General features: G+C 43.4%; 1 protein-coding gene across 1 annotated transcript; it reads right to left on the bottom strand.

Moving 5' to 3' along the window:
- Positions 1-2,478: 2,478 nt before the first annotated feature.
- On the bottom strand, positions 2,479-26,668 carry GABRD (gamma-aminobutyric acid type A receptor subunit delta). Its single transcript, XM_084652138.1, has 9 exons — positions 25,910-26,668; positions 15,433-15,545; positions 13,201-13,268; positions 11,871-12,091; positions 10,087-10,169; positions 6,786-6,923; positions 5,664-5,819; positions 4,872-5,083; positions 2,479-3,436 (listed from the first exon to the last, which is right to left on the bottom strand). The coding sequence occupies exons 1-9, from the start codon at positions 25,975-25,977 to the stop codon at positions 3,137-3,139; spliced, it is 1,359 nt and encodes a 452-aa protein (XP_084508264.1). The 5' UTR covers positions 25,978-26,668; the 3' UTR covers positions 2,479-3,136.
- Between the last annotated feature and the right edge of the window lie 128 nt (positions 26,669-26,796).

Genomic DNA, 26,796 nt, shown 5'->3' with positions numbered 1-26,796 from the left:
TGGTGTAACTCTGCCAACTTTAATGAGTTACACCATGTAAAAGAGGAGAAGAGAATCAGGCACAATGACTTTCCTAAAGTGGGCTGTTATTGTGTTACCATCAAAAGCACTAGGCAGAATGTTTTAGACCTACGAGCTTCACAGCTTACCTTTCCCCAGGAGACTGGTTTCTGCCTTCTGTGTCACGACATTGCTTTACCAGCATGTCAGGATGTAGAACAAGGGACTGGATACTCAACTTGCACGCTCATGCTGAGACTGGGGGGAAGCAAGGGTGACCCTAAACCACCTTCACAACAGCCTTGATCCCAGGGATTTCCAAAGGTTGAATCATCCCCAAGCACCCCCAGGTTAGTACAATCATAGCTTTGTGGCTGATGGAGCAGCGCAAAAAGGGATGTAAGAGGAGGCCAAGGAGTTGGCCCAAGATCAGGAGAGAAGCAGCTCTTTACTAAAGGAAAAGCATTTTAATACCACGCTTGAGCTCTGGTTTCATTCCGCTCTGCTCTTCACAGTTACTTATCACAGTAATGCTGAGCCCGTCAGTGGCAAAGGTCACGCATGTGAGAGCAGAGTGGAGTGGAGTCGAGCCCCCTCAGCAACTGGAACTCCCACTATGGAGGAACTGATAGTGACCACAGACTTCAGTGCCTTCAGACAGAATTCAGTGCAATGCTTTAAGCCTGGTCTTCCCACAACAGCAGCAACCACCGCCAAGAAAACGAAGAGAGAAGCCCTCTCCCAACCACACACATTAAAAAGCCCACAAAATTTCAGCAACCTCCTGGGTGAGGTTGAAGAACTCTAGTCTCTTTGTTGAGCTCTTTCTTGCTTTAATTCAATGTCCGAGGTCCTCAGACACTACAGTGATAAGCACCAGGTAGGAAGATAGATAGATAATTCCTGCCTCTTCTGTAGTGCTTTTCACCCATAAATCTCAAAGCACTTTACAACGAAGGTTAGTATCGTTATTCCCATTTCTTACAGATGGGGAAACTGAGGCACAGGGAAGTAAAGTGGCTTATTCAAGGTCACCTAGTAGGCCAGTGAAAGAATTCTGAATAGAACTCAGGTGTCCCAGTCCAGTCCTCTATCCACTAGGCCAAACTTCCCAGATAGATGGATAGATTTGTGGAACACCCGTGGTTTGATGTCAGTTTGCATCTTCCATCACAGAGCTGGCAGAAAGTTTTCCCATTCTGAGACAAACTGGAGATTTAAGTGAACATAAGCTTGATTTATGAAGGGAATATATTTTCAATTATAGCTCAGTTCAGGATCATTTATTTTTCTTCAGAACGTTCTCTTCCTTGGTGATATTGGACGATTTTTATTCTAAGTTATAAATCTGACTTGGCTCAAAATAAAAAGTGGACACTCCATCTTTCAGCCGTGGTCATGTGGAATCAAACCACATGTCAGAGGGAAGTCAGTCAAGAGGAACAAGAGTTTTGCACTTTGATCAAACGTGTCCACCATTCTTACTGCAAGTACAAGTATTAATCACTGCCAAGTTCAAACTCCTCATCTTCGAGGCCCAGCACAGCTCTGCCCTTGCCAAGTACATTTGTGCTCTTGTTTAATCTAAACCTCACCCCCTCCCATCCTCGCTCCCTTGCCTCTTCTTTTGTCTCCCCCGCCTACTCTGTCTTCACATTTTCTTTTGTGTCTCTCTTTGTGCTTGGAACTCCCTCCCACTTTCCAGGCACCAAGAGTGGTCCCTCCCACCGCTAAACCCATTCCACTTGCAAAGCCTCCTACACTGGTCTCCTATGCTAACAATATCTCCTCTGCCTGTACTCTCATCCTGTTCATTCTACTAATCTGAAGGCCAGATTCTGATATCAGTATTTATGGTGAATGCCACCTTACCCCACTGAAATCAATGGAATTACTTAAGGGCAACAGTACTCCTCAGTGTAAGTAAGGGTAACAGAATCTGGCTCTGAGTAAGGGAGAGCGGATGAGTACCCATAGATTCCATTACTGTAAATCCCAGTGAAGTGACCAGGAGCTCTGGGTACTCATCATCTCTCAGGATCAGGCCCCTTCAACTATCAGGACAGAATAGTCAAAAGCATCTAAGCGACTTAGGAGAAAATTATGACTTTTCATAAGTACCTTTGGCACTTAGAAGCCTCTCAGGGAAATTTTCAAAAGCACAAATGGTTGCTAGGTACCTAACTCTCACTGAAAGCCAATGAAACTTAGGTTACCAAGTGCCTAAGTCTTTTTGGAAAATGGGATTGAAGCTCCTAATCCCTTCAGTGCTTTTGAAAATTTTACCCTAAATCCTTTGGGACAAGGACCCTAGGCTCAGCCTGTGTTTTTAAATCACTTTGCCAATGTAATTGCACCATAAATGGACAAGTAGCAATATACAGGAAGCCTAAGCAGTAAAGAAAGACTTTCCTTAGCTTATGTCTGAAATGCAACACAGTGGATATTAACAATTCAGTTAGGTTCTATACAATATATTTTATTTCATGCTGTGACTGAAGAAGAGAATCAAAAGTGTTTTAAATACTTTATCCAAGACAAATAAAGAAAAACCCTCCGCCTTGCTCTGCTCCTCATACTTCAATCCTGCCGTCTTCACATGTAGAGATCACTGCCATTTTCCTATCCCCATTAAACTTGAACTGTCACACAACTGGCATGACACAGAAAAGGTACTCCCATGTAAAAACATGAGGTTAGCTGTGCTGTGAGAAAAGAAATGCCAAGAGTGTGGGGAAAATCAGAGCCTCGTCATCTGCAGACCTTTGAAAAGGGAAAATATCCTACTGTGCTTTAGGATTTGGTGGTGGCACCTTCACTGAAGATATGTACACGTGACAAATTGTTTCAAGATGAGATGGGGAACAAAGGATCCTTGGATTGTTTGGCAGAGTTTAGTAATAACAAATATATCAAACCAAATTGGTAATGGCCAATTCTCCCCTCTCCCAGTTTTAGCTGGAGTTGATTGTAGAATCAAACAGAAATGATACACTCTGCTGCATTCGAGAAATATCTTCAGCGCGTTGGAAAGCACTTCAACAAGAAATGGACCGATACAGGTTGTTCAGTTACTCTGTACTGTCTGAGCATAATTCCGGCCCACAGTTTACCTCTTGGGAGCACATTTTTGTTCTTACATTGTATAAGCAACCCAGTAGATAACATTGACTGCTGCAAAGGCTGCTGGGAACACTGCCCTGGCATAAATATCAATGGTGTCCGCATCAATAGGCTTGAAGAGGGACTTTAAGCCACTCTTTTTCTCCAGTTTAGTTTCTTGCTGCTTCTTCGTCTCTCCAGTTTCGACTTCTACAGAGCCATATGATCCGGGTAGGGTTTTGGGAGCTCGGTGCTGCCGGTTGGAAATGGCCAGTTCCTGGTTCACGCCAGCAATGGAAAGGGAAAACAAAACAATGGCGTTCTTCACATTGATCTGCAAATGAAAGAGAAGAACCTCTTATGACAATCTGCATGGGAAGAGAGTCAGAATACTTAATCAGAGCTAGCCAGGTGGCCTAATGGTCTGCCTTGCCCGAGATCCAAATGTGATGGACAGTACTTTGTTCCAATGCTTGCAGTGGCTGAGGAAGCTGTGAATGGCTCTGTTCTGCCATGCAGGAGTCTCAGGAGTAAATTCTGTTGATAATTTTACATGCCCTAGGCTATTGCAGGGGCTTGAGGCACTGCAGAGGCAGCATGCTCAGCCCTGGGCTGGTTCACAAGTAGTATTGATCCACTCCAAAGAGACTGTCACCCAGCTGAAAGAATAACTGATTGGCCTGAAACATAGGGTGGGTCCTGTAAGGCTGTGGATGTTCTTGGGTAGGTTTTAGTAAAGAGCGCAGATCAATCATATCCGCTAGCAGCTTAGCAAGATTAATTAATAACAATAAAAATAATAAATACTAATAATCATAATAAAAATCAAGTCCAGGGATTCACATGCCTGCAGATTTGTGGGGGGAAATTTGCAAACTGTGGATTGTCAAAAGCATTTTTCCCTAATCAATTCATTCTGTTTCATCAGCCACATAAAGGACATGAAGGGAACAACTGAGCTATCTAGAATTAAGAGGTCCAGGAAGGAATTTCACATAAGCAATTGCTTTGTTCTTGCAAGCTGTTGTATAGGTCTGCTTTGGAACATAAATTGTATTCATGCTGAGCAAAATAGGATCTATCTGGAATCCATTGCACACAATGGAGAATTTAATCTCCATGGGACAACACTGAAGACAATGGGCCTGGTTCTCAGGGTTGCTGAAGCCCTTTTATGGTTCTCTTGCCAGGCAAAGGACCCATAAGTAAACAGCTACCTGAGAATACCCTCGGGGTGTGGGGCCTCCCTGGCTGGTGTAGAACTGGCATAAGGGCTCTACACTGGCCCTGCTCCTGGCCTGTGATGGGGGGCATATTGGGGACTATTTGAACAGAGCACACTGAGGTTGCTCGAATCTACACCAAGGGGTGAACATGTCTCCAAAGGTCCTGTACATCTCCAGAATACGAGGAACACAAATGTGGCTTAAAAGCCCCTTTGTATCCCTTCCCTCCCATTCCCCCATCCTGTCCCAAACACAGGAACAGAATGAGAATCAGTCCCAATCGCTTGTGGCATGGAGATGATTGGTTACCGGCTCTGTATCCTGGTAATTGTTCTGAGCTGGTTTTGACTTGTACTGCCAACAGGCAGCAATCAGCATGGTGGCATTCAGGGGCTAAACACTCACGTGGTGGGGCTATTAACTCAGGGAATGACTATACCAAAGGGCAGCGGAGGGGAGTATTTGCTCTGGCTGAAGACAAGGTTATAATGCAGGGTGGTTGTTTTTCAAAGCCTTCCACGGCACCACCAGCACACAGCTTACCTCTCCACTCTGTCTGCTCGCCTTCATCTTGTCTTTTTGCTTTTTCATGTAGTCTGCATTGAAATGTGCAAATGCATATTCCACCAGAGCGGCAAAGACAAACACATAGCAAATCCAGAAGTAAACATCTAGCGCCTTGATGGCAGAGGCTCGTGGGAGTGAAGAGCGGGCACTGACCATCAAAGTGGTCATAGTAAGAACTGTCGTTATACCTAGGGAATAGCATGAGAAGCTTGGCTTAGAGTTCTGTAACACATTCCAATGGTAACAAACAATAACTTCTACCCAGAGAGGAGCTGGCTGAGATTTTCAAAGCTATCTAGGGGATGTGGGCACCCACTTCTGAACTGGGCACCCAATGCCCAAGGCAACTCTGAAAATCTCAATGTGGCTTCTTTTACCAGACACAGATAGACAGATCCATTAGAACAACCCCTGGAGAGTACTTTCTATTCTTAGCACCTGCATCTGCTCCTCTTACTCATGACTTCAGTGGGAGTAAGGGCTGCAGCACTGACTCTTTATTAGTAGTGTCTGTTGTTCTTAGGGATACAATATAACAGCATCAGACCTTTATTTTCCATCCTTTATTAGCGCATTCTGCCCTGACAGAAGCATCCGCCAGTGACAGACACCAAAGCATGAATAAAACTCGCTGAAGGACTTATTGCTTTGCCAGTGCAGACACAGCATTCATAAATGTACTTCTGTTCCAACAATGGCACACTGGAGATGAACATATGGCCTTCACATGTCCTCCATTTCAAGATCCCAATGCCACAATCTTTTTACCTAGTGACACCCTAGCAGGCACAGCTGACTGGCTGATCCAGAAGGAAACCCATGACATGGCCACCAGTAAGATGGAAGGCATGTAAGACTGAATGATGTAAACACCTCGATTCCGCCTCAGGTGGAAGTGGAGACTGAGCCTGGGAAACTGACCCGCTGGTGGAAAGAGTGGGCAAAGGACAAATATAAAGTTGTGTGTTAGAAGGTTGGCTTTACAATCACGCAGTTAATAAAATAATATACAAGAGTAATGATATGGATTTGCACTTTTACATCATCTTTCATTCAAAGGTCACAAAGGGCTTTGCATTAATTAAGCCTCATAAAACCCCTATAAGGCACCATAGTTAGGGTCAGCATTGTTAGTCCTAAGAATAGGTCAAGTGACTTGCCCGAGTTGTATAGTGAGTCAGTAGCAGATCAAAACATAGATTTCAGGAGTCCTGATTCCAAATCCCTTGCTCTAATGATGACACTGTTTCAAAATGTGATCTGCCTTAAGATTTTTATAATCTGTTGTGGAAAGTCCTCCAGATACTAAATTTAGATTTTTTTAAAAGATCATGTTAATTTAAAACAAACAGGGAAAGAGCTTGATGGATAAGGGGGCAGTATAAATGAGCATTTAACTACAGTACATGTAAGAGGACAAAAATCAGTAGGGAAGAAATGACTTCAAGCTTTTACAAACATTGCAATAGGCATGCTAGTATGTATGTGTACCACTACCCTCTAGTCTAGTGGATGGAATCAGAACTGCTCAACTGGATATCATAAGCACAATATTATTAGGAATAATGGAGATTCTCCTATAGCCAAAATTGCAAATTAGAGCAGGAGGATCTGAGTTCTAACTCTGCTGTTGCTGTGAAGTGCTGACTGGCAGCCATGTGTAGCATTATGGCAAACACAAAGCCCAGGACACGTATGGATTTGTCACAATAGACTGAAATGGCTACCCAAGGAACCAGCAAAAATATTCTCTCTCTTTAGATACGGGCTAAATAAATTGTACTGGAAACCAGATGGACACATTAAACTGGTTACTTAAGAGAGGGGATTGTCTGTTACAGATAGTGGAGGCTGACAGCATGCCTGCAATGAAGACACAGAGTCTGTTACCAGATTTGAAGTTCATCATTTCTCTCGTGAAGCGGTAATTAGTGATTGTGAACTGAGCAAGCTGCAGCTTATCCAGCCCATGGATCTCCTCCTGGTTTTCTGACCATTGGTACACAATATCCTCTGAAGAGTAGCCATCTGCCAAAAGAAGCTGAATAAATGCAAAGGTTTGGGGGGAAATAATGATTGATGGGCTCAAAGTGAAACTCAGACGACTCTGCCATGCTGCTCGTCTTCAATCCCACAACAAACATGTTGCGTTTCAATCTGGATAACTCAATGTCCTGTCAACAGTGAGGTTGCCAGTGACCTAGCCGGAACAGTGTTCCCTCCAGGCTAGCTTATACTGTTCAGAGCTTTAGAAGAACTTTGAAGTGGAGAACACAACTTAAAAATAAGCTTTTAAATAAACCTAAGAGCAACAGAAAATGGTCATAGTGGTTTTTATTTACATTCCAATGGAAACAGTTGGAAAATAAACTAATAAAAGAATATTTCCTTTGCACTGTTTGCAATCCAATCAGTAGCATTATGCTAAAGCATGAGAACCTGACCACATATTAAAGCTGAATGGAGTACTGTAGTATGTTTTCATTATCCAAACTGACAGAACTGCAAAACAGCAATCAAGCAGCAGGATTAGTGAAAAGTAAATTAGACTGTTAATTATTTGAATCATCTAAGGTGTTCACTCATAGCACAGGTAAAAACAGTGTGTTTTTTTACATCTATATGGGTAGATTCGGTGCCGCTTCCAATATTTTTGTGCCAGTCAAGCAAAGTGGATGGAGCAAAGACTTGTCACAACCCCAACACTGGGGATTATCCCAATGTCATGGGCAGGCATACAGTCAGTGAATCTGGCCCCTGGGTCACCCTTTCTGAAGACTTTGGTGCAGGGGACATATTAGAGGTAAAGACAAGCAAGCAGGGAGAGTGACGCACTGCAGCTATCCCCAGCTGTCAGGTGATCCATGGAGGCTACTCTAACTTGTATCTTTGGGGCCAAGGTGAGGCAGGGAATCAGAGAGTTACACTCAGCCACCTGGCATCCCATCACCCCCCTGCTGTGCCCAGCAGAAGTTAGGCACAGCAGAGAATCTGTTCCCTAATGTGTAATCTGCTGTCAGCATCCTCTTACTAGTGAGAAATGGCTGTCTAGATAGAAATAGAGCAAAGTATCTTGTAACTGCACTAAAAATTGACCACACCAATGCTGCAGGAAGATGGGAATACACAGTCACCTTGGTTTGGGTTAGCAGTTGCCTAGAGGAAACCCTGCATGTGGAAACAACAGGGGGAAAGTTTCCTCTGGTTTTGCTTTAATATGTTTGTTTAAAGAGGCTTTATTTCTACTTATGTTTATTGCACTGAAATAAAAATCCTTAAATTAAATTAAAAAAAAAAAACCCTGCCAAACTTGCCAGGAGAGTGAATTGATTGCTAGTTCATTGTCTGCTGCCTCTGCATTTGCTGATTACATAAGTAAAACTGCAGATTGCTATTTTTGACAGGATGAAATGTATTGTGGTTAATTGCCTAGAAAACAGAGTCAATGCTATAAAAGAAAGAGAGTGACTGATGCTCTCCCCAGTGTGGTTGCCCTGGCTTAGGTACTCCGCTAGTCCTAAATCTCTGGAAACATCAGGATTCTACTCTCCCACTGATGTAGCCACAAATGGCCAAATTCGCTGCTGTCATTGAGTGGTGCCTGCTTAAGTCAATAGTGAATTTATCCCCAAAGCATTAATGCTCATGGGAATTACACACTGATTAGGAGGAGAATGGCACCTGGGTAGAATATAGACACAATTTATACAGGTTTCCCACGTAAGCACTAAATAGAATGTCACTAGTCTATGGCCCAGATTGTGACTGACTCCTGTGTAGGGGTGAGGTGTTGCCAAGGAAAGACAGAGACTTTTATGGGGGCTAGTCACAATAGCAGTCCCCACACACACGGAATTCTGCCCCTCTTGATTTCTCTTAGAGAAAATAAAACCCACTCCGAAGTTTGCCCTGGGGCTCAGTCCCTCTGTACTCTCTGCTTTGTCTCTCAGGGCCTGATCCAAAGCCCACTGAAGTTAATGGAAAGACTCCCACAGTTTTCAGTGGGCTTTGGATCAGCCCTAAGCTCCCAATTCTCCATCTCCAATGGGAATGGAGGGTGCTCAGCACCTTGCTGGATTTGGTTCTATAGTTCTGATCTGCAGCTAGGGTTGCCAACTTTCTACTTGCATAAAATGAATACCCTTGCCCCGCCCCTCCCCCTCCTCTCCTCCAAGGCCCCACCCACCTTTCACTCCATCTCCCCTCCCTCTGTCGCTTGCTTTTCCCACCCTCACTCACTCATTTTCACCAGGCTGGCTCAGAGGGTTGGGGTGCGGGACAGAGTATGGACTCCAGCTGGGGGTGTGGGGTCTGGGGTGTGGCCAGAAATGAGGAGTTCAGGGTGCAGGAGGGGGCTCCAGGCTGAAGCAGTGGGTTGGGATGTGGGAAGGGGTGAGGGCTTGGGCTGGGGATGTGGGGTTTGGAGTGCAGGAGGATGCTCCAGGCTGGGACCGAGGAGTTTGGAGGGTGGGAAGGAAATCAGGGCTGGGGCAAGGGATTGGGGCATGGGGGGTGAGGTCTCTGGCTGAGGGTGCAGGTGGGTGCTCCAGGCTGTGATTGAGGGGTTCAGAGGGCGGGAGGGGGATCAGGGCTGGGGCAGAGGGTTGGGGCATGGGAGGGTGTCAGGGGTGCAGCGTCCAGGCAGTGCTTACCTCAAGCAGCTCCTGGAAGCAGCAGCACGTCCCCACTCCAGCTCCTATGCGGAGGTGTGGCCAGGTGGTTCTGCATGCTGCCCCATCCTCAGGCGCCGCCCCCACAGCTCCTATTGGCTTGCGGCGGGGGCAGCATGCCAAGCCCCCTCACTGCCCCTATGCATAGGAGATGGAGGAGATGCATAGAAGATGGCTCCGCTGCTTCCAGGAGCTGTGCGGAGCCACGGCAGGCAGCTGCACCACCAACCGGACTTTTAGCTGACCAGAGCCACCAGGGTCCCTTTTCAACCAGGTGTTCCAGTCAAAAGCCAGACCCTAACTATGGCAGTTTTGAACTAGTGCTGTAAGGCTCTATAACCTGATGTCCAAACTTGGAATCAAGGGAATTGGGGTTGGGTCTTATATTTACTAAATCGAAAACAGCCCTTGTATTTGATTGATTTAAGTTGACCCACAGAAACAAAGCTAAGGATTATCTATGTAGGCTTTCAACAGAACATAAGTTATAGGCACTGCTGTGCTCAGACTTTCGTACTCACAGCTCTCCAAATCTAGCATGCACTCTTGTTCATCCATGGGATACTTAGTAAGGTCCATGTCACAGGCCACGGTTGAGGTAATCCTGCCCCATGCAAGGAAAATCAAAGTACCAGTTAGTTATATTCAGAGCAGGCTGTAGGCTTTCATAGCTTGGCATGTAATTATTCCCATAATCCAAAGACTGGGTAGGAAACCCTTAACCTACCTCTGTTATTAAAATGCCACTCACCCACATCAACAGGTGGGGAAGTTGATGGGGTTGGCAGTGAAAGGGGGAGAGTCCCAGCAGCAAGGGAGGGAGACACTCACCAAGGGACAATAGGTAGCTCCTTCTCCCAGGGGTCTCTGGCACCCATTGGCCAGCTGATTGGCCAGCATTTGCCAGATCCCAGGATTTAACCTGCTGCAGGGGCCGTGTGGAGCCTCTTTTGGCTCCATTCCAGCAGCCCACCCTCCCCACCTGAGTTAGGAATGGGAACCTGGCTTGACAGACACTGCAGATCTAGCCAATTGGCTCCTTAGGAATTTTTTCTCCCATGTGCCAGTTGGTGGAGAACCAGAGAGGGAGTTTCACTGCAAGCCACAGTGGTTTGAGTTGGAATACGCATGGCACCCGAGGTAGTGGGGTGAAGTTGTTTGTCGCAACTTACAGCTGGTTTCCAGTGTGGTTAAGAGAATAAAATGAACGGTTCCCAGAGGCAAATGACCTGGAATTTTGGTGATGGGCCTTGGGCTCATGTGATAGGGTTAGACCATGTGACCTTCACAGGCCAAGGTCCCCACACTGCTGCACCCTCTGTCCTGCTTACAGCAGGATGTAGGGTGCTAAGACTCAGAGAAAGCCGAGTCCTAGAGGGCAGGCTGAGGAGAGCCTACCCCACGTTATGAGTTACATGGTAAGGAACCCTGTTTCCCAACACTGGAACAAATTAAATGCCTGGTACAGGAGAGTGTGGGTGATGGGCAGATAGTGCCTCTTCCCTGTGTTAAAGTTTATTAAAAGTTGTGGCCTGCTGCTTACTTCCATGCATGTTTCTGTCCTTATTTTGCTGCCATACCCACATTAAAAACCAGTAATACTTTCAAAGCCCTTTAAGCTATTATCCTAACCAGTCCTCACAGCACCCCCCTGAGGGAGAAGAAACAGGTATTGAATGGTTAAATGACTTGCTCAAGACCAGATACTGCTAAATAAATAAATAAGCACTAATATAGAGTTTTGTGAGCTAAATCCATTCCGGTGTAATGTCAATGAAGTTACTCCAGGGATGAATTTGACCCTACAGCTCCAAAGCATTGTGCACACATTAACTTTTTCTCAGAATACCCCTCTGAGGAGGGGAAAGGTTACTATTGCCATTGCACAGATGGGGAAGTTTAAAGCGGAGAGATTCTAGATCACTCCACCAAGGTCACACAGGGAATCAGTGGCAGAGTCAACAACAGAACCCAGGGACTCCTTGTTCTGTTCACGCTGCCTCTCGGACTGGTGGCTGTAGAGCAACCCCAATTATAGCAAGATCATGCTCTGTTAATGATGTACTTGTGATTAACAATTACATGATGGGAAACGTGTTACTGTTTCCACAGGTGCCTTTCCCGTGTAGACCCAGCAGAGAGATGAGGGGTCTTCAACAGAAATCCATCATGCTCACGTTTTTAAAAAATGTTTTAAATGAACGGTTGTTTTCCAAAATAATCCAGGGAAAGGGGGTGATTATTTTTTAGAGTCTATTCAAAAAGCTAACACATGAGAGAAATCTCTCTCTCTCTCTCTCTTTACCTGATGCTATATAAAATGACTCCATCAGGCTGTAGCCTGATAAGTTTGTTTTCCACAGTCACATCATGGAACCAGGCAGACTTGGCATTTACTATGAATGTATCTGGTAACCAGAGCTTGTCCACAAACCGACTGTCCAAGCCCAGAGTTTCGTTGGTGTGGTTGTAAGACAGCCGGTCGTCTCTCCAGCTCTGATGCAAAAATACTGTCATGGTGTATTCCTAGCACAAGAAGAACCAACAGTTAACAAACCATGTGAAACAAACACAATGATGATATCTTGGGGCCTGGTCAAATTTCATTGTATTAGTCTGGAACATCTAATAGCTGCTTCCTGTGCGCTGGAATATTTTTGTACTCAGAATAAAACTGCCTGGACATTTTAATGTCTCTTGTCTGTTTCTACCAATGGATAACCACAAGATACCCAAGCATGTGTTTAACTGCTCTGATTCTATGGCCTTGTCAGGTATACTGTGTAGTAAGAGCTGCATGTCCGTCTGAGACTGATGGGAAGAATCAGGTTAATATCCCTCCTAAGCATCTTTCCTAAGTAGGACCAGTGGTTTTTTTGTAGGGTTTTTGTATGTTTTTTTTCAGTCCAGTTAAAAAAATAAAAGCCCCAGGTGAATGCAATAGAGAGAGGGGGTCAATGATAAGTCACAGCTATAGCTTTAAGAATAAATCTTTCAGGATTAATAGGCTACAAAAATGCAGTTGATCTTTGCAGTTCTTAGATATGTAGTAAAGTGACATGTTCTAGAATCTAGCCTGTTGGTTTGTTCAGGGTATGGGCATGGCTGAGATGGTTAAGGGAACATCCCACAGCTCAGTGGCTTTGCAGAGGGGCAAAAAAGAGGCTGAACTCCGCAGGCCTCTTTCCAGAAGTGTACAGGAGCAAGTGGAATTGGAGTAGAAATTGGATTTAATTCTTAAAAATAGTTTCCCTAACAATAAGGGCAACATACTTCAGACCCCAACCCTGCCCTCCCTACTAAGCCAGTTTAAATGGGACATACATAGCCAGATCCCTAGCTGGTACAAATCTGTGTAGCTCCAGTGAAGATATGCAATGCCAATGTACAGCCACTGAGGATCTGGCCTATGGGCTAGCATGCAGCTGTAAGTCTGCTCTTTACAGGATTTTCCTGAATCAATTTTTCACTTGAAAAATGTAGGACTTTTTTTTCTGTCTTTGCCAATTCATTTCAGCTAGTGATAGTTCTATGTAGAATAATCATATATGCCTAATCAGTTTTCTATACTTCCCACCACTACAGTATAAGCATTCCCAGCTTTCCAGTCTTAACAAGTTTCAATGGCAACTTACCATGTTAACTTCTGAGATGTGATCAATGCTAGTAACTTCAATCGCTAGGGCAACATTAACAGGAGGGCCTGAGAAAGAGACACGTTAAATTGGGGAGGATATGGTGTGAATATATATGCACTAGCTTTGTCAATCTTTTCATATGGAGTCAGTTCACAGAAGTGAGTCCCTAAATATCTTTTCCCCTACTCACAGTTTCCAGAAATAAAATCTGTCTTAGAACAATGGGTTTCCAACCTCTTATTGTGATGCCAGGTTTCCATAGAAACCCTCCCATCTAGCCATAAAGAAAGGGAGGCTGGTCATGATCTCTGACAGTTGGTGGCAACCCCTTGAAATCATGACACTTACTTTGAGGATCCAAGTACAGAAGTGATCACCACTTGATATGGACCACAAAATTACTTTCCAAAAGTCAGTTCCGATACCATGGTGACAGGAGTGGTGTAAGAACTCAGGAAAAAATAGGAACTGCTTGTATTGCTTAAAGCCTTCAGCTTTAAGGATCAGGGGAAGTAATTGCTTTGACATTTTCAAAGATAAGAAAACTTCACCCCTTTAGAAAGTAGCTGCTTCAGGTGAAAAATAACATTATGGCTTACGAGAGTGCCAATTAAAACTGATTACAAGCTGACTGACTTGCCAGGGTATCCAGATTCCTAGTAGAATTTCCTCTGTCCTGGCAAGATGGAAGTTTTGCTTCTATTCATGTGCATGCTTTGCTACGTTCATTGTTCTGTGGATTGGGATAGAGTGATCATTTTCAAAGAACACTAGAAAAGGGGATTGCCAAATGCTATCTAAACACTTTGTGTATGTTGTATTGTTGCTTCAACTCTATGAAGATCCAGGTCCACATACATACGCAGGCCACATGGGCATCAGCTGAACTGCACACATGCTAAAAAGGGAAAACAAAATGCCCCTTGAGCTACAGGACAGTCTATAATAGTTGCCAGTAGTTTAAAGTCTTATAGTTTCTTTGCAGGCCAGCCACAACCTTGTCAAATTGGCCAAGATTTTCAGGATTGACTCGTGATCTTGGAGGTCTCCATTTTGAGGGGCCCAACCTGAAACACCTTAAAGGGGCCTGATTTTCACACACTGCTGAGCCCCCACCTCCTGAAAATCAGGCCCCTTTAAGACATCCCAAGTTGTGCATCCAAAATCACTAGTTGCTTTTGAAAATCTGGGCAACTGATTTTACTTCCTTATAAAGCATTTCAGTAACACTGGGCCCGAAAGCACAGAGTTATTTTCCTTTTATGTAGTGGATTGTTGAAGGTCGATGTCTGCAGACTCACTGGATTGTCCTAAATTCAGAGCACTGCTATGTTTTATATTGTAACCAGGGAGCCTGACATCTTGATATCTTTTTTGCCCCAACTCATGGACCCATTTGCTCTTTCACATGAGAAAAAAGGAGCGTTTTTAGGGCCTGATCCAGCACTCATTGAAGACAATGAAAAGACTCCCATTGACGAATGGAGAGGAATTAGGTCCTTTGACTTCAACTTGAAAGGACCTGAATAATATCCACTGAAATTTGCAATGATCTGGGACTAGGTGTGGCTCCAAACTTTGTGGGTTAGGCCTCTCTCATTTTTAATAACATGCGTGAAACTGGACAGAATCACTGTGCAAGGACTCAGGAGAACATTTTTGCGTTTAGCCTTCAATGCATTCACATCCATTGAGTTTTGCTTTAAGCTTCCAGTTCAGACAAATGCAAAATCTCAAAGCAAAACTCAGGGGAAACCATCAAGTTTCCCTTGCTTTTGCTTTGGACCCAAGTGGAACGGCACAGTGTTCATGGTTTTGACACAATCCTGTAGACTGGCCCAGGTGTACCTGAAAGGTTTGGAAATCTCTTGATGAACCTGCTCTGAGTTTTGTTTTTATACCAAAGCCTCAAAACAAGAGGGTTGTTCATAGTGTGGGGGAGGAGCGTGATCACTGAGAAACTCTGGCACAGCAAACTCAAATATGAACTCAAAATTCAAAAGATAACTGGTTTGATGCAGCTTTTAATTGGGCTAGATTGTGGGACTTTTTGCAAAGGCTGACATAAAAAAAATAAATTCTTACTGTTATTATCACTATGTCTAAGAGCAAGACATTCACAAACACTTGATTATATCCACCAAAAGGGAGACATTCACATCCATTTCAGCCATTAGATTATACAAGGAATACATTAGAAATCAGAAGAGACATAAATCAGACTCTTACCTCCAATTCCAGGCCTGAAATTCCGTGCATATCCTTTCATTAAATCATCCAGATTAGGTAACCAGGATATTTCTATGTTGGAGCCTGTGTAATCTCCAATGTCATTCATGGCGCTGGATAAAAAACAAACAAAACCACAAGTGTCCAAGCAAGCTTTTAAAACCTCACCATGTGTAGAGAAAATAAAATGTGGCAGAAAAAGATAGAAGACTTACGTGTCCATTACTAGAGCTCTGATAAAATGTCAGCTACTCAGCATGATTGGTAACTGATTGGAGCAGTTCTGAGAGTTGATAGGACTGTTTCATTTATTTGTGGGGGAGGGACAAATGATGTTTAGACTAGAAAATAGTATAGACAAGGCTACAGCCTACCTAGGGACATGAGGTCAAGAACAAACATCTTTTAGTTTATTTTTTCTCCTAAATACATAAAACCAAAGTTTAAGATGACTTGATTTATTTTCCTTGTTGTGAAAAAAATAATTGAGAAAGTTAGTCACTGGAACCAAACTAGGATCTTGTTTTTAATTCATCTTTCTTTTTTCCTCCAATATGAAAAAGAAATGGGATACAATTCTGTTATTAACAAATTATGTGGAACCTGCTTATGGAGAGATGTGGCGATAGAGAGATTTGGTTTATGAAGAAAGACCATAAATCCTGAATTGCTTCACTGCATCTTGATATACAAGGTGTAATTCCAGTTGTAGTGAAGATGTTGTGTGACAAACATGACTTTGCCATAAGCTGGCTTCACGGTGTATTCAACTGACAGCATAATAAAGCAACATGCTCGTTTAGCAGGAATCTTTAAGTGCTCAAATGAAACCAAATATACTATAATTATCAAATAAATAACAGAGATTATGTAAGAGCACTGGAGTACCAACATACTCAAAGGCCTTAGCTTATTGATGGCCTAGGCACCATCTATCCACCACTGCTGAGCACCATCTAGCTCTTCTTCCTGGGTCAGGAAATCGGGACCTTTGGGTTAACAACACAATGTGTTGCACAATTTTAAAAGTGTTAAACTGTGTCTATCCTAGGTGCTTCAAGTCACGTTTGCTAACTCCAGTTACCTAATCCAATTTTTAAAAGGTCTTTGTTTCCCAAAGCCAACCTGACCCCAGTACTAACAAACCTCAGGCTAGAAAGTATCAATCAAAATTCAAAAATTTTACAATCATTAAAAAAGCAGCTGGCCACAACCACTGATCTATCCATCTCTCATATAATGCCCATCACTTTGGTCTCTGCAGTCCCCCTCTCACAGATTCTGTAGGGCTTTCTGCTTCATACACCAAACCGCTGCTTAAGTGAGCTCAGGAACTACTTCTGCCCCGCTTCTTGTGTCCAAGGTACTATACACCAAAGAACAACTTGCAGAGATCATAGAGAAGCCCTGTGAGTTGAATGAACCTGAGACATATCAGTCATAACATGTGACACCATCAGGGGGCCAATTTTGCCTTCATGAATTTTTACTCATCGGGGGGGGGGGGGGGGGCAAGGAATCTATTCCCTACTGGTGAGATGACAAGAGTTAAACTTCACCTGCAGACACTGGTGACTTAATTTCAGGCCTCTCCCTCACAGATCCAGGTCCACCTGGATGTGAAAGAGAATGGAGTTTCTGAGTGGCTCAGTGCAAGATGTAACAGGCAGGATAAAAGATTAGGAGTCCCAAAAAGAGCAAAGGACGTGGAACATTCCAAAGGCCCTCTTCCCCTTAACTCTGCCCAGAGAGGTGGTGATAATAGGAGAGTCATTCTGTGTCAAGGAAAGAAAATAAGCGAGCATATGGTAAGGGCTCACTTGCTAAGCCTCATGGAAGGGAAGAGGTGGAGGAGGCCCAGAAAACTACAAAGTACTTCATCTAGTGCACATAGGAATTGCTTCATCTGCCACTGAAATGAAACTACCTCGATAGTTGAGCATAGCAACTAACACCTCAAAGCAACACTACACAAAAGTTTAAGTCAGGTGGTGAAGAACTTATCCAGTTGTAACATCAGGGGAGTTTAGGGAAGAAGAATGTAATTCAGCTGGAATAGAGCCAGGAGACTAGTTTTATCATCCCTGCTCTTGTGAAAAGCACAATAGGCCCATGCAAACACAAAAAGAAATGCAAACTCATGTGACCTGAAATGGCCATCGTTTGCAAAGCTCTGATCAAAAGGGTAAACAAATTGAGAAAAGCAAAGAGGCAGCAAAAAGCAAAGTCCTGAAAGGACTATTCCAAAAACACTCTTTGAATGGAAGTTTCAGATTTCTCCAGATAAACAGAATCAGCATTTGATCTCTAGAACTCCATTTTCTGTGCCAGTCGCTGGGAGTTCCCAGGTCATCTTAAAGTTAATAGGAGTTGCCTGTAAAACTACACACGCACTCAGCTGACAGCATAATCCTTCGAGCTTCTCCTACTGCTATCAGAAAATTAGTATGAAAACCTGCCTGTTGAAATGGGAAGTGTTTGTTGGACTATCAACTGGCAAAAAGATCCTATCTACCAGGGTGTGTGGGTAACTCTCAAGTCTCCCAAAAACACAGGTAACCGGATGCAAGCACCACATCAGAGCTGTCGGAGCATTGGTGCAGCTGCTTCCACTCAGCTCTGCAATAAACATGGAGCTTAAAAAAAATATCGCTGATAGCAGAAGAGAAACCTTTTAAAATATTGATGAAAGGCTGCAGATTAATATACCATAAACAGCTCTTGCCTTGGGACTTATATAACTTTCTTAGAATGTTTGTGTGACACGGACCCACATAGGCACAAGGGTTTTTTTCTCCAAGATGTGTCACTTATGGGTGTATTCAGATCAGTATTTACACTTACTGCAAGAAACAGCCACCAGAACAATGTTTCCTCTCACCATGGGATGAATGATGACGTTCTTGCCGCATGTGAATGGAGTTAATAACGTAAGGAAGCTTTGGGATAACAGCGTGTGACTGTAAGCTCTGAGTAACGGAGACATTGCCATCCTGAGTTAATAGCGCTGTCAAGGCGTAAAGTGACCTTGAAGATGCATGGGGACAGTTATTGCCCAACAGTGAAATTTCATTAGCTCATCATTTCATTACCTCATAAGGTTAGGGATGCTTGTTTAAATGCATTTATAATATTCTCTTGACACACAGACTCACCTAGATAGCTAGCTACAGCACCTATCCAAGTATCTCAGAGGACTCGCTGGCCCAGATCCTCAGCTGGGGTAAATTGCCATAGCCTGACTTCAACGGAGGCTATGATGATTTATTCTAACTATATTTTTTCAGCTCCATTTTTCAAAAACAAATTTTGCAGCTCCATTTTCACACCAAAATGTGTTACGTGGCTGCCTAGAGAACTTAGCCCCAGATGACTGACTCATCATCAGTCATTTGCTATTACAGAAATAAAGTCATTGTAAAAGAACTGTCAGGAGCATCATCTCTTTTGACAAATAAAATCACCTCATTTTCCCTTGACATTTATTTTCCATAAAAGCCTCAGCATTTACAGCATGCCACAGAGTGGGAGGGCATTATCCTGTGTCAATGTTCTATGGTAGTGGCGTTAACAAGAATAAGAGAGCTAAAAGGACAATCTCAGGTTAAAAATGATGGGCCACATATGCCATGCATTTTAGGCAGATTGCAATCCATGGGGAATTTTACTTAAAAATCCTCAGCACAATATACTACAAAATTAAAAAGGAATCTTGGTCCTATTATTAATAAAGCCTGAGGTTACGAAAACTGTCTATTCATATTAGATTTTTCTATGAAAAACCTTAATTTTGGTCCTAATCTACATGGTGGTAATTTCTATAATCATACTGTCCAAACGACACTAGATTTTTCATTCGGAGGGTGTGGAAGATAAAGAATCGAGGAAAAGAATATAGGAGTTAGGAATAATGCAGCAGAGTCTTTGTGCTTGAGTGAATAGGGCTGTAGGCCAAGAGCTAAATTCAGCCATGGTGTAAGTAGGCACAATTTCCACTCCTGTCAACAGGGATTATACTCATTCACTCCAGGGCTAAATTTGGCCCCAAATCTTCTAGTCCTCAGAAGTCCCCATAATAGCTATTCCCCACCAACATCCAAGTAGGGTATTGTACATAGACTCATAGAAATGTAGGACTAGGAGGATAAATCATCCAGTCCAGACCGCTGTACTGGACTTATAACTTTTGTTTGTTTTAACCTAATCTAATGAAAAATACTAGGGACTCTTTACTATTTGACTGGATGGAAAACATAGTGAAATTCACATCTGGAGTGACATTCATGCAAGTTCAGAGAACCCACATAAACCCTCCACACCACATTACAGCCTGCCACGAGAGTGGGGAGGGAAAGGGTGTGATAGAGATGGCCTGCCAGCAGTGTGGTGTGTGGGATACCTAAATAGCCCCACCCCTGTGGCCTTCCCTACACCAGGCCCAGTTTCCTGAGGCTGTGTGCAAGAGCAGAAAAGTCCATTCACCCATGATGACCCATGGGGATTATCTGAGGCCTGAGATGTTATTCATGAATTTTACCCGGAAACATGAGGACTGGCATGGAAATGCAAGCTGGAGAGGATTTGCATTTTATAATCCAAGTAATAAAGATGGGAAGAAAGGAAATCACCTTCAGCTGATTCAGCAACTTCACTTCTTGACCTAAGCTTTTGTACAGTGTGCTTTGGGATGAAAAGCACCATATAAAAGTAAGCTATTAATTCCTAAAACTCTAGCGGCTCACACCAGCATGCAATGAAAAAGAATAGCTTATCTTTACCCTGCACCAAGTCAGAGTGGGTGCCATGCTAACAGGAGGGCAACATGCTCCTGGATCATTTCTCTGGCAAGTTTTCTGCAAGCTGCAGTTCAGGAGAGGGTTTTTTAACCCTCGTCTGCACTCTTTCAGGGCAGTGACTTGCATTAATACAAATATGGAGTTTTGCCCTTGCTTGGACACTAAATGAAAGAAATGTGATCTAAATGAAATTACTATCAAATGTGTGCACAAGTGGTTGAAAAAATGTACTCATAATATTATCTTTCAAAACAGGAAAAGGTCTCTAGGAGGGTTTTGTGGGGGTTTGTCCTGGGTCCAGTACTATTCAACACTTTCATGAATGACTTGGATAGTAATGTGGAGACAGCATGCTTATAAAATTTGTGGATGACGCCAAGCTGGAAAGGGTTGCTAGCACTTTGCGGGACAGGACTAGAATTCAACATGACTTTCACAAATTGAGAACTGGTCTGAAATCAATAAGATGAAATTCAATAAAAATAAGTGCAAAGTACTCTCCATCCTTAGAGGTTTCTGAGGCCCGGCTTGACAAAGTCCTGGCTGGGATGATTTATTTGGGGTTGGTCCTGCTTTGAGCAGGGAGTTGGACTAGATGACCTTCTGTTGTCTCTTCCAACCCTAAAGGTCTATGATTCTAAGAAAGTTGAGGACAAACTGGAAAAAGTCCAGAGGAGAGCAACAAAAATGATAAAAGGTTTAGAAAACCTGACCTATGAGGAAGAATTTAAAAAAAACTGGGCATATTTTAGTTCTGAGAAAAGGAGGAGGAGGGGGAACCTGATAGTCTTCAAATATGTTAAGGGCTATCATAAAGAGGATGGTGATCAATTGTTTTCCATGTCCACTGAAGGTAGGACAAGAAATAATGGGCTTAATGTGCAGCAGGGGAGATTTAGGTTAGACATTAGGGAAAATTTTCTAACTGTAAGGGCAGGTAAGGGTTTCCAAAGGAAGTTGTGGAATCCCTATCTTCGGAGAGTTTTAAGAACAGGTTAGCTAAACACTTGTCAGGGAATCTAGGTTTACCTGATCCTGCATTAGTGCAGTGGGCTGGACTAGATGACCTCTTGCGGTCCCTTCTAGCCCTACATTTCTGTGATGCTTTGATCAATGCAATTGGCTCACCATGGAAAAGAGCCTCATTTTTCTTTCTTTCTTGAAAAAAAGAAAAGTCTAGTTTTCCTGTCTGGTAGGGAAAGACAATTTAGCCCCCTTAAAGCAGAGAGGAAGCTGATGTTTATGGTTATTATACAACTTAGGAAAATTATAAAGCCCCTCAAATAAATATTACCAAGAAATGCAGCTCTCCTAAGGATATAAACACAGCCAACAGTGGGGATGTGGGTAACATATACACCTAATTCAGATGATGGGTCTCTCCAACCAGCTACAGAATAAATGCATTTTCACTAATGCAGCATGGTTTATCACCTGGGATTTTGCCCACTTCTTACTATCTCCTGGAACACTTCTTGAACATATTGAGTCAAAATTCCCTCATATCAGTGAGCAAAAGACTTGGTAAATATTTCACTTAAGCCATGTGGGAATGAATGCACTGTTCAGTGGTTGCTGAACAAGAATATAGAGAGATAGGAATCTCAGCTACTGTCTCCAGCACAAAAAAGCCCAAGGACCTTCTGCAAGTTAATGGCCATCAGCAGAGCTGACTTTAGATCAAACTTGTAGATAGGTCATGGTAACCTGCGCTAGCGGCCAGATACTCTCATTTTAAAAGTGCAGCGGGGAAAATGTCTTGCTTCCTGTATCTCTCCTATTTCTCCTTTAAGTTGCCCAACCAGCCTACATTCTACACGGTCTGTGGGCAACTGAGCACCTGCAAATGGATATTTTCATCTGAAAGATGGAAGCATCAGTCTGTTAAATAGCTGACTGTGTGTGGTCCAGAGCACTGGTATGGAGGTAAAGTTGTTTCATTTCAGTATAATTTTCTCTGCCATTTTTTCCTGGAAAAAGGCCTTTAAATATCAGGCAAGGTCAGGGAATGATCTAGCCTGTAGCAAGCTCCAGGATTATCCAGAGCAGTATGTGTATCCTTTCCATCTGCCATCCGTGACTCTACGTGAAGCTAAAATGTTCCATATTTTGAAATGAAACTGAAAAAGCATTAGGCTTAATTCATGGCAACCTTATGAACATCAAAGTCTTTATTTCCATTTCTCCCTGAGTTTTAAGCTGCATGAAGTAGTCTACTCTTTGCACATATTTCACATTTGCAAGCCTCTCTTCTCATCTCTGGGAGGAAAAGGTTGAGAGATGTACAAGCCAGTAGGATAGTTAATTATATACAAATAGAATTATTTTTAAAACAAGATTATGTGTCTATTTTTAATTAGAGAGTTAAAAGCTATTTCGTTGGAGAGTTATAGAGTCAGGGGCCTTTTAAACCTTTGAGCACGACAGCCGCGTGACTCCTATTAATAGTAATAGGAGTAAATACTGCACATGAAACTCTTCCACTGCAAGAGAAGACATCTCACTACATTTTCTTTTAATGCATCTCAACTATTATTTATTTGTATTAAGAGAGCGTCTGCAATGCGCCAAGCTCTGCACATAGAAAGCTGCAAATGAATACTAATACTACTAATAAGCACAGTGGGCTAACCTCAACTCTGGTATAAGTTGATGCAACTCCACTGACTTTGAGGCTGAATTTGGTTCACTGATTTCTGTCAAACAGCACACGTAATGGAGACCTCAAATTATACCAGTCTTGAGCATCTAATTTGAGATGGGCAATGTTCAGAAAGTGCCAAGCATGAGCAGATTGTGGGTGTTTCCTAAAAAAAAAAAATAAGATAGTTCTGGTATTTAACTTTAAAGCTGGTCCTTGGGAAGTCTTAACTAATACTGTGGTGTTTAGAATCTTCCAAATAGCACTTTCTTTTAATAACCTCTTGCTCTGCAATCTATGGAATCTGTGGCCAGAGAAATGTATTCTTTGACAACCCTGCAGTCATTATAATCAAGGCATCACATTTAAAATCAAAATTAGATCAATAAAGAGGAAATGTAGCCACTGACAAAATTTTACATTTTAATCTCAGTGTACAAAACTACTAGTAAAATATATTCTGGCTAAAGCACCATCTACCATACAAACCTGTGCATCTCTGGCACAGAGGGTAGAAGGAGAAAAGTATACTCTTCTTGAGGCCCTTACAAGATGAGCTATTGCAGTGGCCAAGGGACGTGCATCAGTCCAAGAGATTAGAACAGGACCCTGAGGTGACAATTCAGCAACACTGGTTAGCGCACACAGACGTTATGCGCATTTGCACAGGACTTCAGCCTGAGGATTGTGCAGCCTTAGTCACACATTTCTCAATAAAGCTCAGTTAGATAGTGGGGTTTGGATGGGCTTAATGCTAAATATGCATTTTTTAAAATGCTTTGCATTGATTTTTAAACCAGAAAAGAAGTTAGAATGTCATTGCGTTATTAAAATAAGAAAAAGGAATTGCACCACCTGTAAAGAGTCTGATATGTCTAAGTTTGCTGCTTGCAGATGCTATAGCACTAAGAATTGTCTTCAGCACTTAGAACCTGACCCAGAGCCCCTTGAGGTTTATGGAAGGTTATCTATCCATTGATTTTAGTGGACTTTGGATCAGGTCCTACGTGAACTCAATGGAAACCAGTTTCTGCTTGGTTGTAAATAATGATTCAATAACGCAAGGGAGACTTTAGACTACACACATTAAACTTTATTTTGGTTAACAGTCAACAGTGAAATTCTTCTCCTTGTCCAGTGTTAAAAACCAAGTGGAAAACAGTTTGCAATTTCTGACGCTGGGCTCCAAAGTTTCACCAACCATGTTAACTTTCATTGATTTCATGGTTCTCACCCAAAAACTCAGGAATGCAGATTTTCATTAGAAAAAACTTTAGTCCCAATCCTGCCAACATTTACACATCAGTAATTTTACTCATTTGTGTAGCTCCATTTAATTTAACATGAGTAAAATTATTTGTAGGCTGGTTTACAGGATTATTATTTATTATTTGTATTATTGTATGGCTAGGGTGCGATACACCAGGTGTCCATTAACCCTTTTTTCTTTTCAAATACAGCTCACCACTGCATCTGCAATGAGAACACTGTTCTAGGTGAGCTTTCAGATGACTACACTTAACTAAACAGGGTAGCTTCCTTTGAACTCAGAGTCTTTTGCTATTGGCAATTATAGATAAGATAAACCGCTAACATCATTTGAACACAGAACATTAAATCTCAAAAGCTAGCAGTTGTATTTTTCTAGCTGTCCCCTTCCTCTGCCATGAAGTATATGTATTTCTAACAACAATTCATCACTATTGTGTCATTGTAGGAAGAAAGCCAAGTAACTAGGCAATTAATCCAGTAATAAAATAATTTATGTAACAAATTATACATTGTACACATCCAAGCTCTTGCTATGCCTTGAAACAGATCCTGAAGTCACAGGCTAGAGAAGAGTAATTTCTTATTTAAAAGAATAATACTTTGCACTTATACAGCACCTTTCAGCCAAAAATCTCAACGTTATCTTAAGTATATAGGTGGGGAAACTGTGGTACTGAAATTATGGGCCAGATTCTGACACCCTTATTCACCTAGCAAGTAGCATCTTACTCCTTGAGTGACCCTCTTAAGTCACAGGAGCACCTGAGAAGGGAGGTATTCATGTAAATGTATCAGCATCTGGCCTTTGGTAGCTTGCTCAAGGTCATGCTGTCAATCAGTGGCAAAGTCCTACATGAGACTCAGTTGCCTGACTCCTGTTCTAACCACTGAACCATCCTGCTTCTCAATAAAATAATAAAACCTCAGCAAATAATCCCAAACACCACAGTAACCATGTTCCTCTGTGCACAATCACCACTTGGCCTTTATTCCCACCGTCTTGAAGCCCCCAAATACAAATAGGCATAGCCACCGTTTTTGAGGAGCAGGGGAATCCCCTCCATCCCTCCCAGGGCTCCCTGCCTGGAAAAGCTTGGGCATTGCTTTTAGATGCCCTGAACTAGATCTCTCTCTTTTAAAGATTTCCTCCCCTTCTGCGTTCATTGCATAACCATGGCAAGCTTTCTCCACTTTCAGCCTCCAGATTCGTGGAGAGTATATAAAGAACATTGCAAATTGGATCCAAGCTGGTTGCCTAGCTAACACCTTTGGAGTGAACATAACTATCAATTGCACAGATTTAGCCCTACACTTGTTTTTAAAAATGGGTCTGATTTGTTTTTCAAACTTCTCTCTGGTTTTTTTTGTTACGTCTGGGGAGGCTCTTTGTCACCAGCCAACGATCTCCAGTGAGCTGCCGAGTTTTATGGCCAAGCTGCAGGGATTGCTGCTTTTTAAACGGGGACGGGACTATCCCGGGCCTGTGAAATGCCATTAACTTTAGAGATTGCCTCCAATTTAGATCAAAGTGCCCTAGAGATAAGGCTTCCCCAGATATCCTGTTAACGGGCTTCCCACTTGATTAACCCGGGACGCTGCTGCTCAGCGGGTGGAACAGTGATAAAAGTAGGGCACCTTGTGACGAACTCTCCAGTCGAGACCCACTTTCCCTGCCAGGCAAAAATCCGCAGCCCACGAACTCAGGGCGTCCCTGGCAAAGGGGGATAATGACACCCAAGTAAAGACCCTGGAGCCCCCCCCCCCTTACCTGATACACCTGTGCTGCTGGGTGCACAGCAGAACCAAGGACGGCAAAATCCAGGTGAGAAATTCCATTTTAGTCCCAGGCCTTAGACAGTGGCAAGCAAAGCCCTGGCTCTCCTGCTGTCCTGGAAGCGCCGAGGAGGCTGCTGTAGTGTTACCATCCCTGCTGCGTTAAGTTGAGGCTCAGTTTGAAGCCGTGTTGTTGCTCCCCAGCAGCAACCCCCACAATCGCTCCCGCGCCCCAGAGACAAGCAGGCAGGGCGAGATGGGGAGCAGGGTCAGCCCTCCCAGACTCCTGGGCTGCCCCCCGGTCGCTGCCTCATACCACGGACAGGCGAAGCGGCATGCCAGCTTGACAGCTGCCCCTCTGGGCCGTCCCCACTCGCGGCTGCTTTTCAGAGGCTTCTTCCCAGCAGAGCTTCCTCCGTGCAAAGCTGGTTGCCGAAAATAACCCCTGAAATTACAGGTTTGATCATAGCAAGCGCAGGAGGGAGCGAGCTAGGATCGGGTGAGCATTTGTCGAAGTGCCCCTGTGCAAAAACCAAAACTAAACACAACGATCCCGTCCAGACTCGGGCCACAGGGGGACACGTCCCTGGAGCAGCCACCAGTCCAGGGGCTGTTCGGAGGGAGATTCATGCACGGTTTATCTGGGAGAAGCGTAGGTAACCTGCAGGAGTTTGTGTATGCGTGTGTGTGCGCAGCACGTTCCCTCCCCTTCCTTCCCCCGCACCGCTCCCTGCACAACTCCAGGGGCAACAGCAGCCCTCTGCGGCACGGAGATTGGAGGGGGGAGACGAGCGGGGGGATCTAGCCCCGGGAACAAGGGGATTTTGCAGTGGCAGGGGCTTTAAACAAGTCACACCCACAAAGCACTAGCAAGAGCATGGG

This window comes from Lepidochelys olivacea (genome assembly GCF_965140295.1).
Source record: "Lepidochelys olivacea isolate rLepOli2 genome assembly, chromosome: 18".
In the NCBI taxonomy this organism is placed as follows: domain Eukaryota; kingdom Metazoa; phylum Chordata; order Testudines; family Cheloniidae; genus Lepidochelys; species Lepidochelys olivacea.
This window is presented reverse-complemented; position numbering and strand designations above follow the sequence as displayed.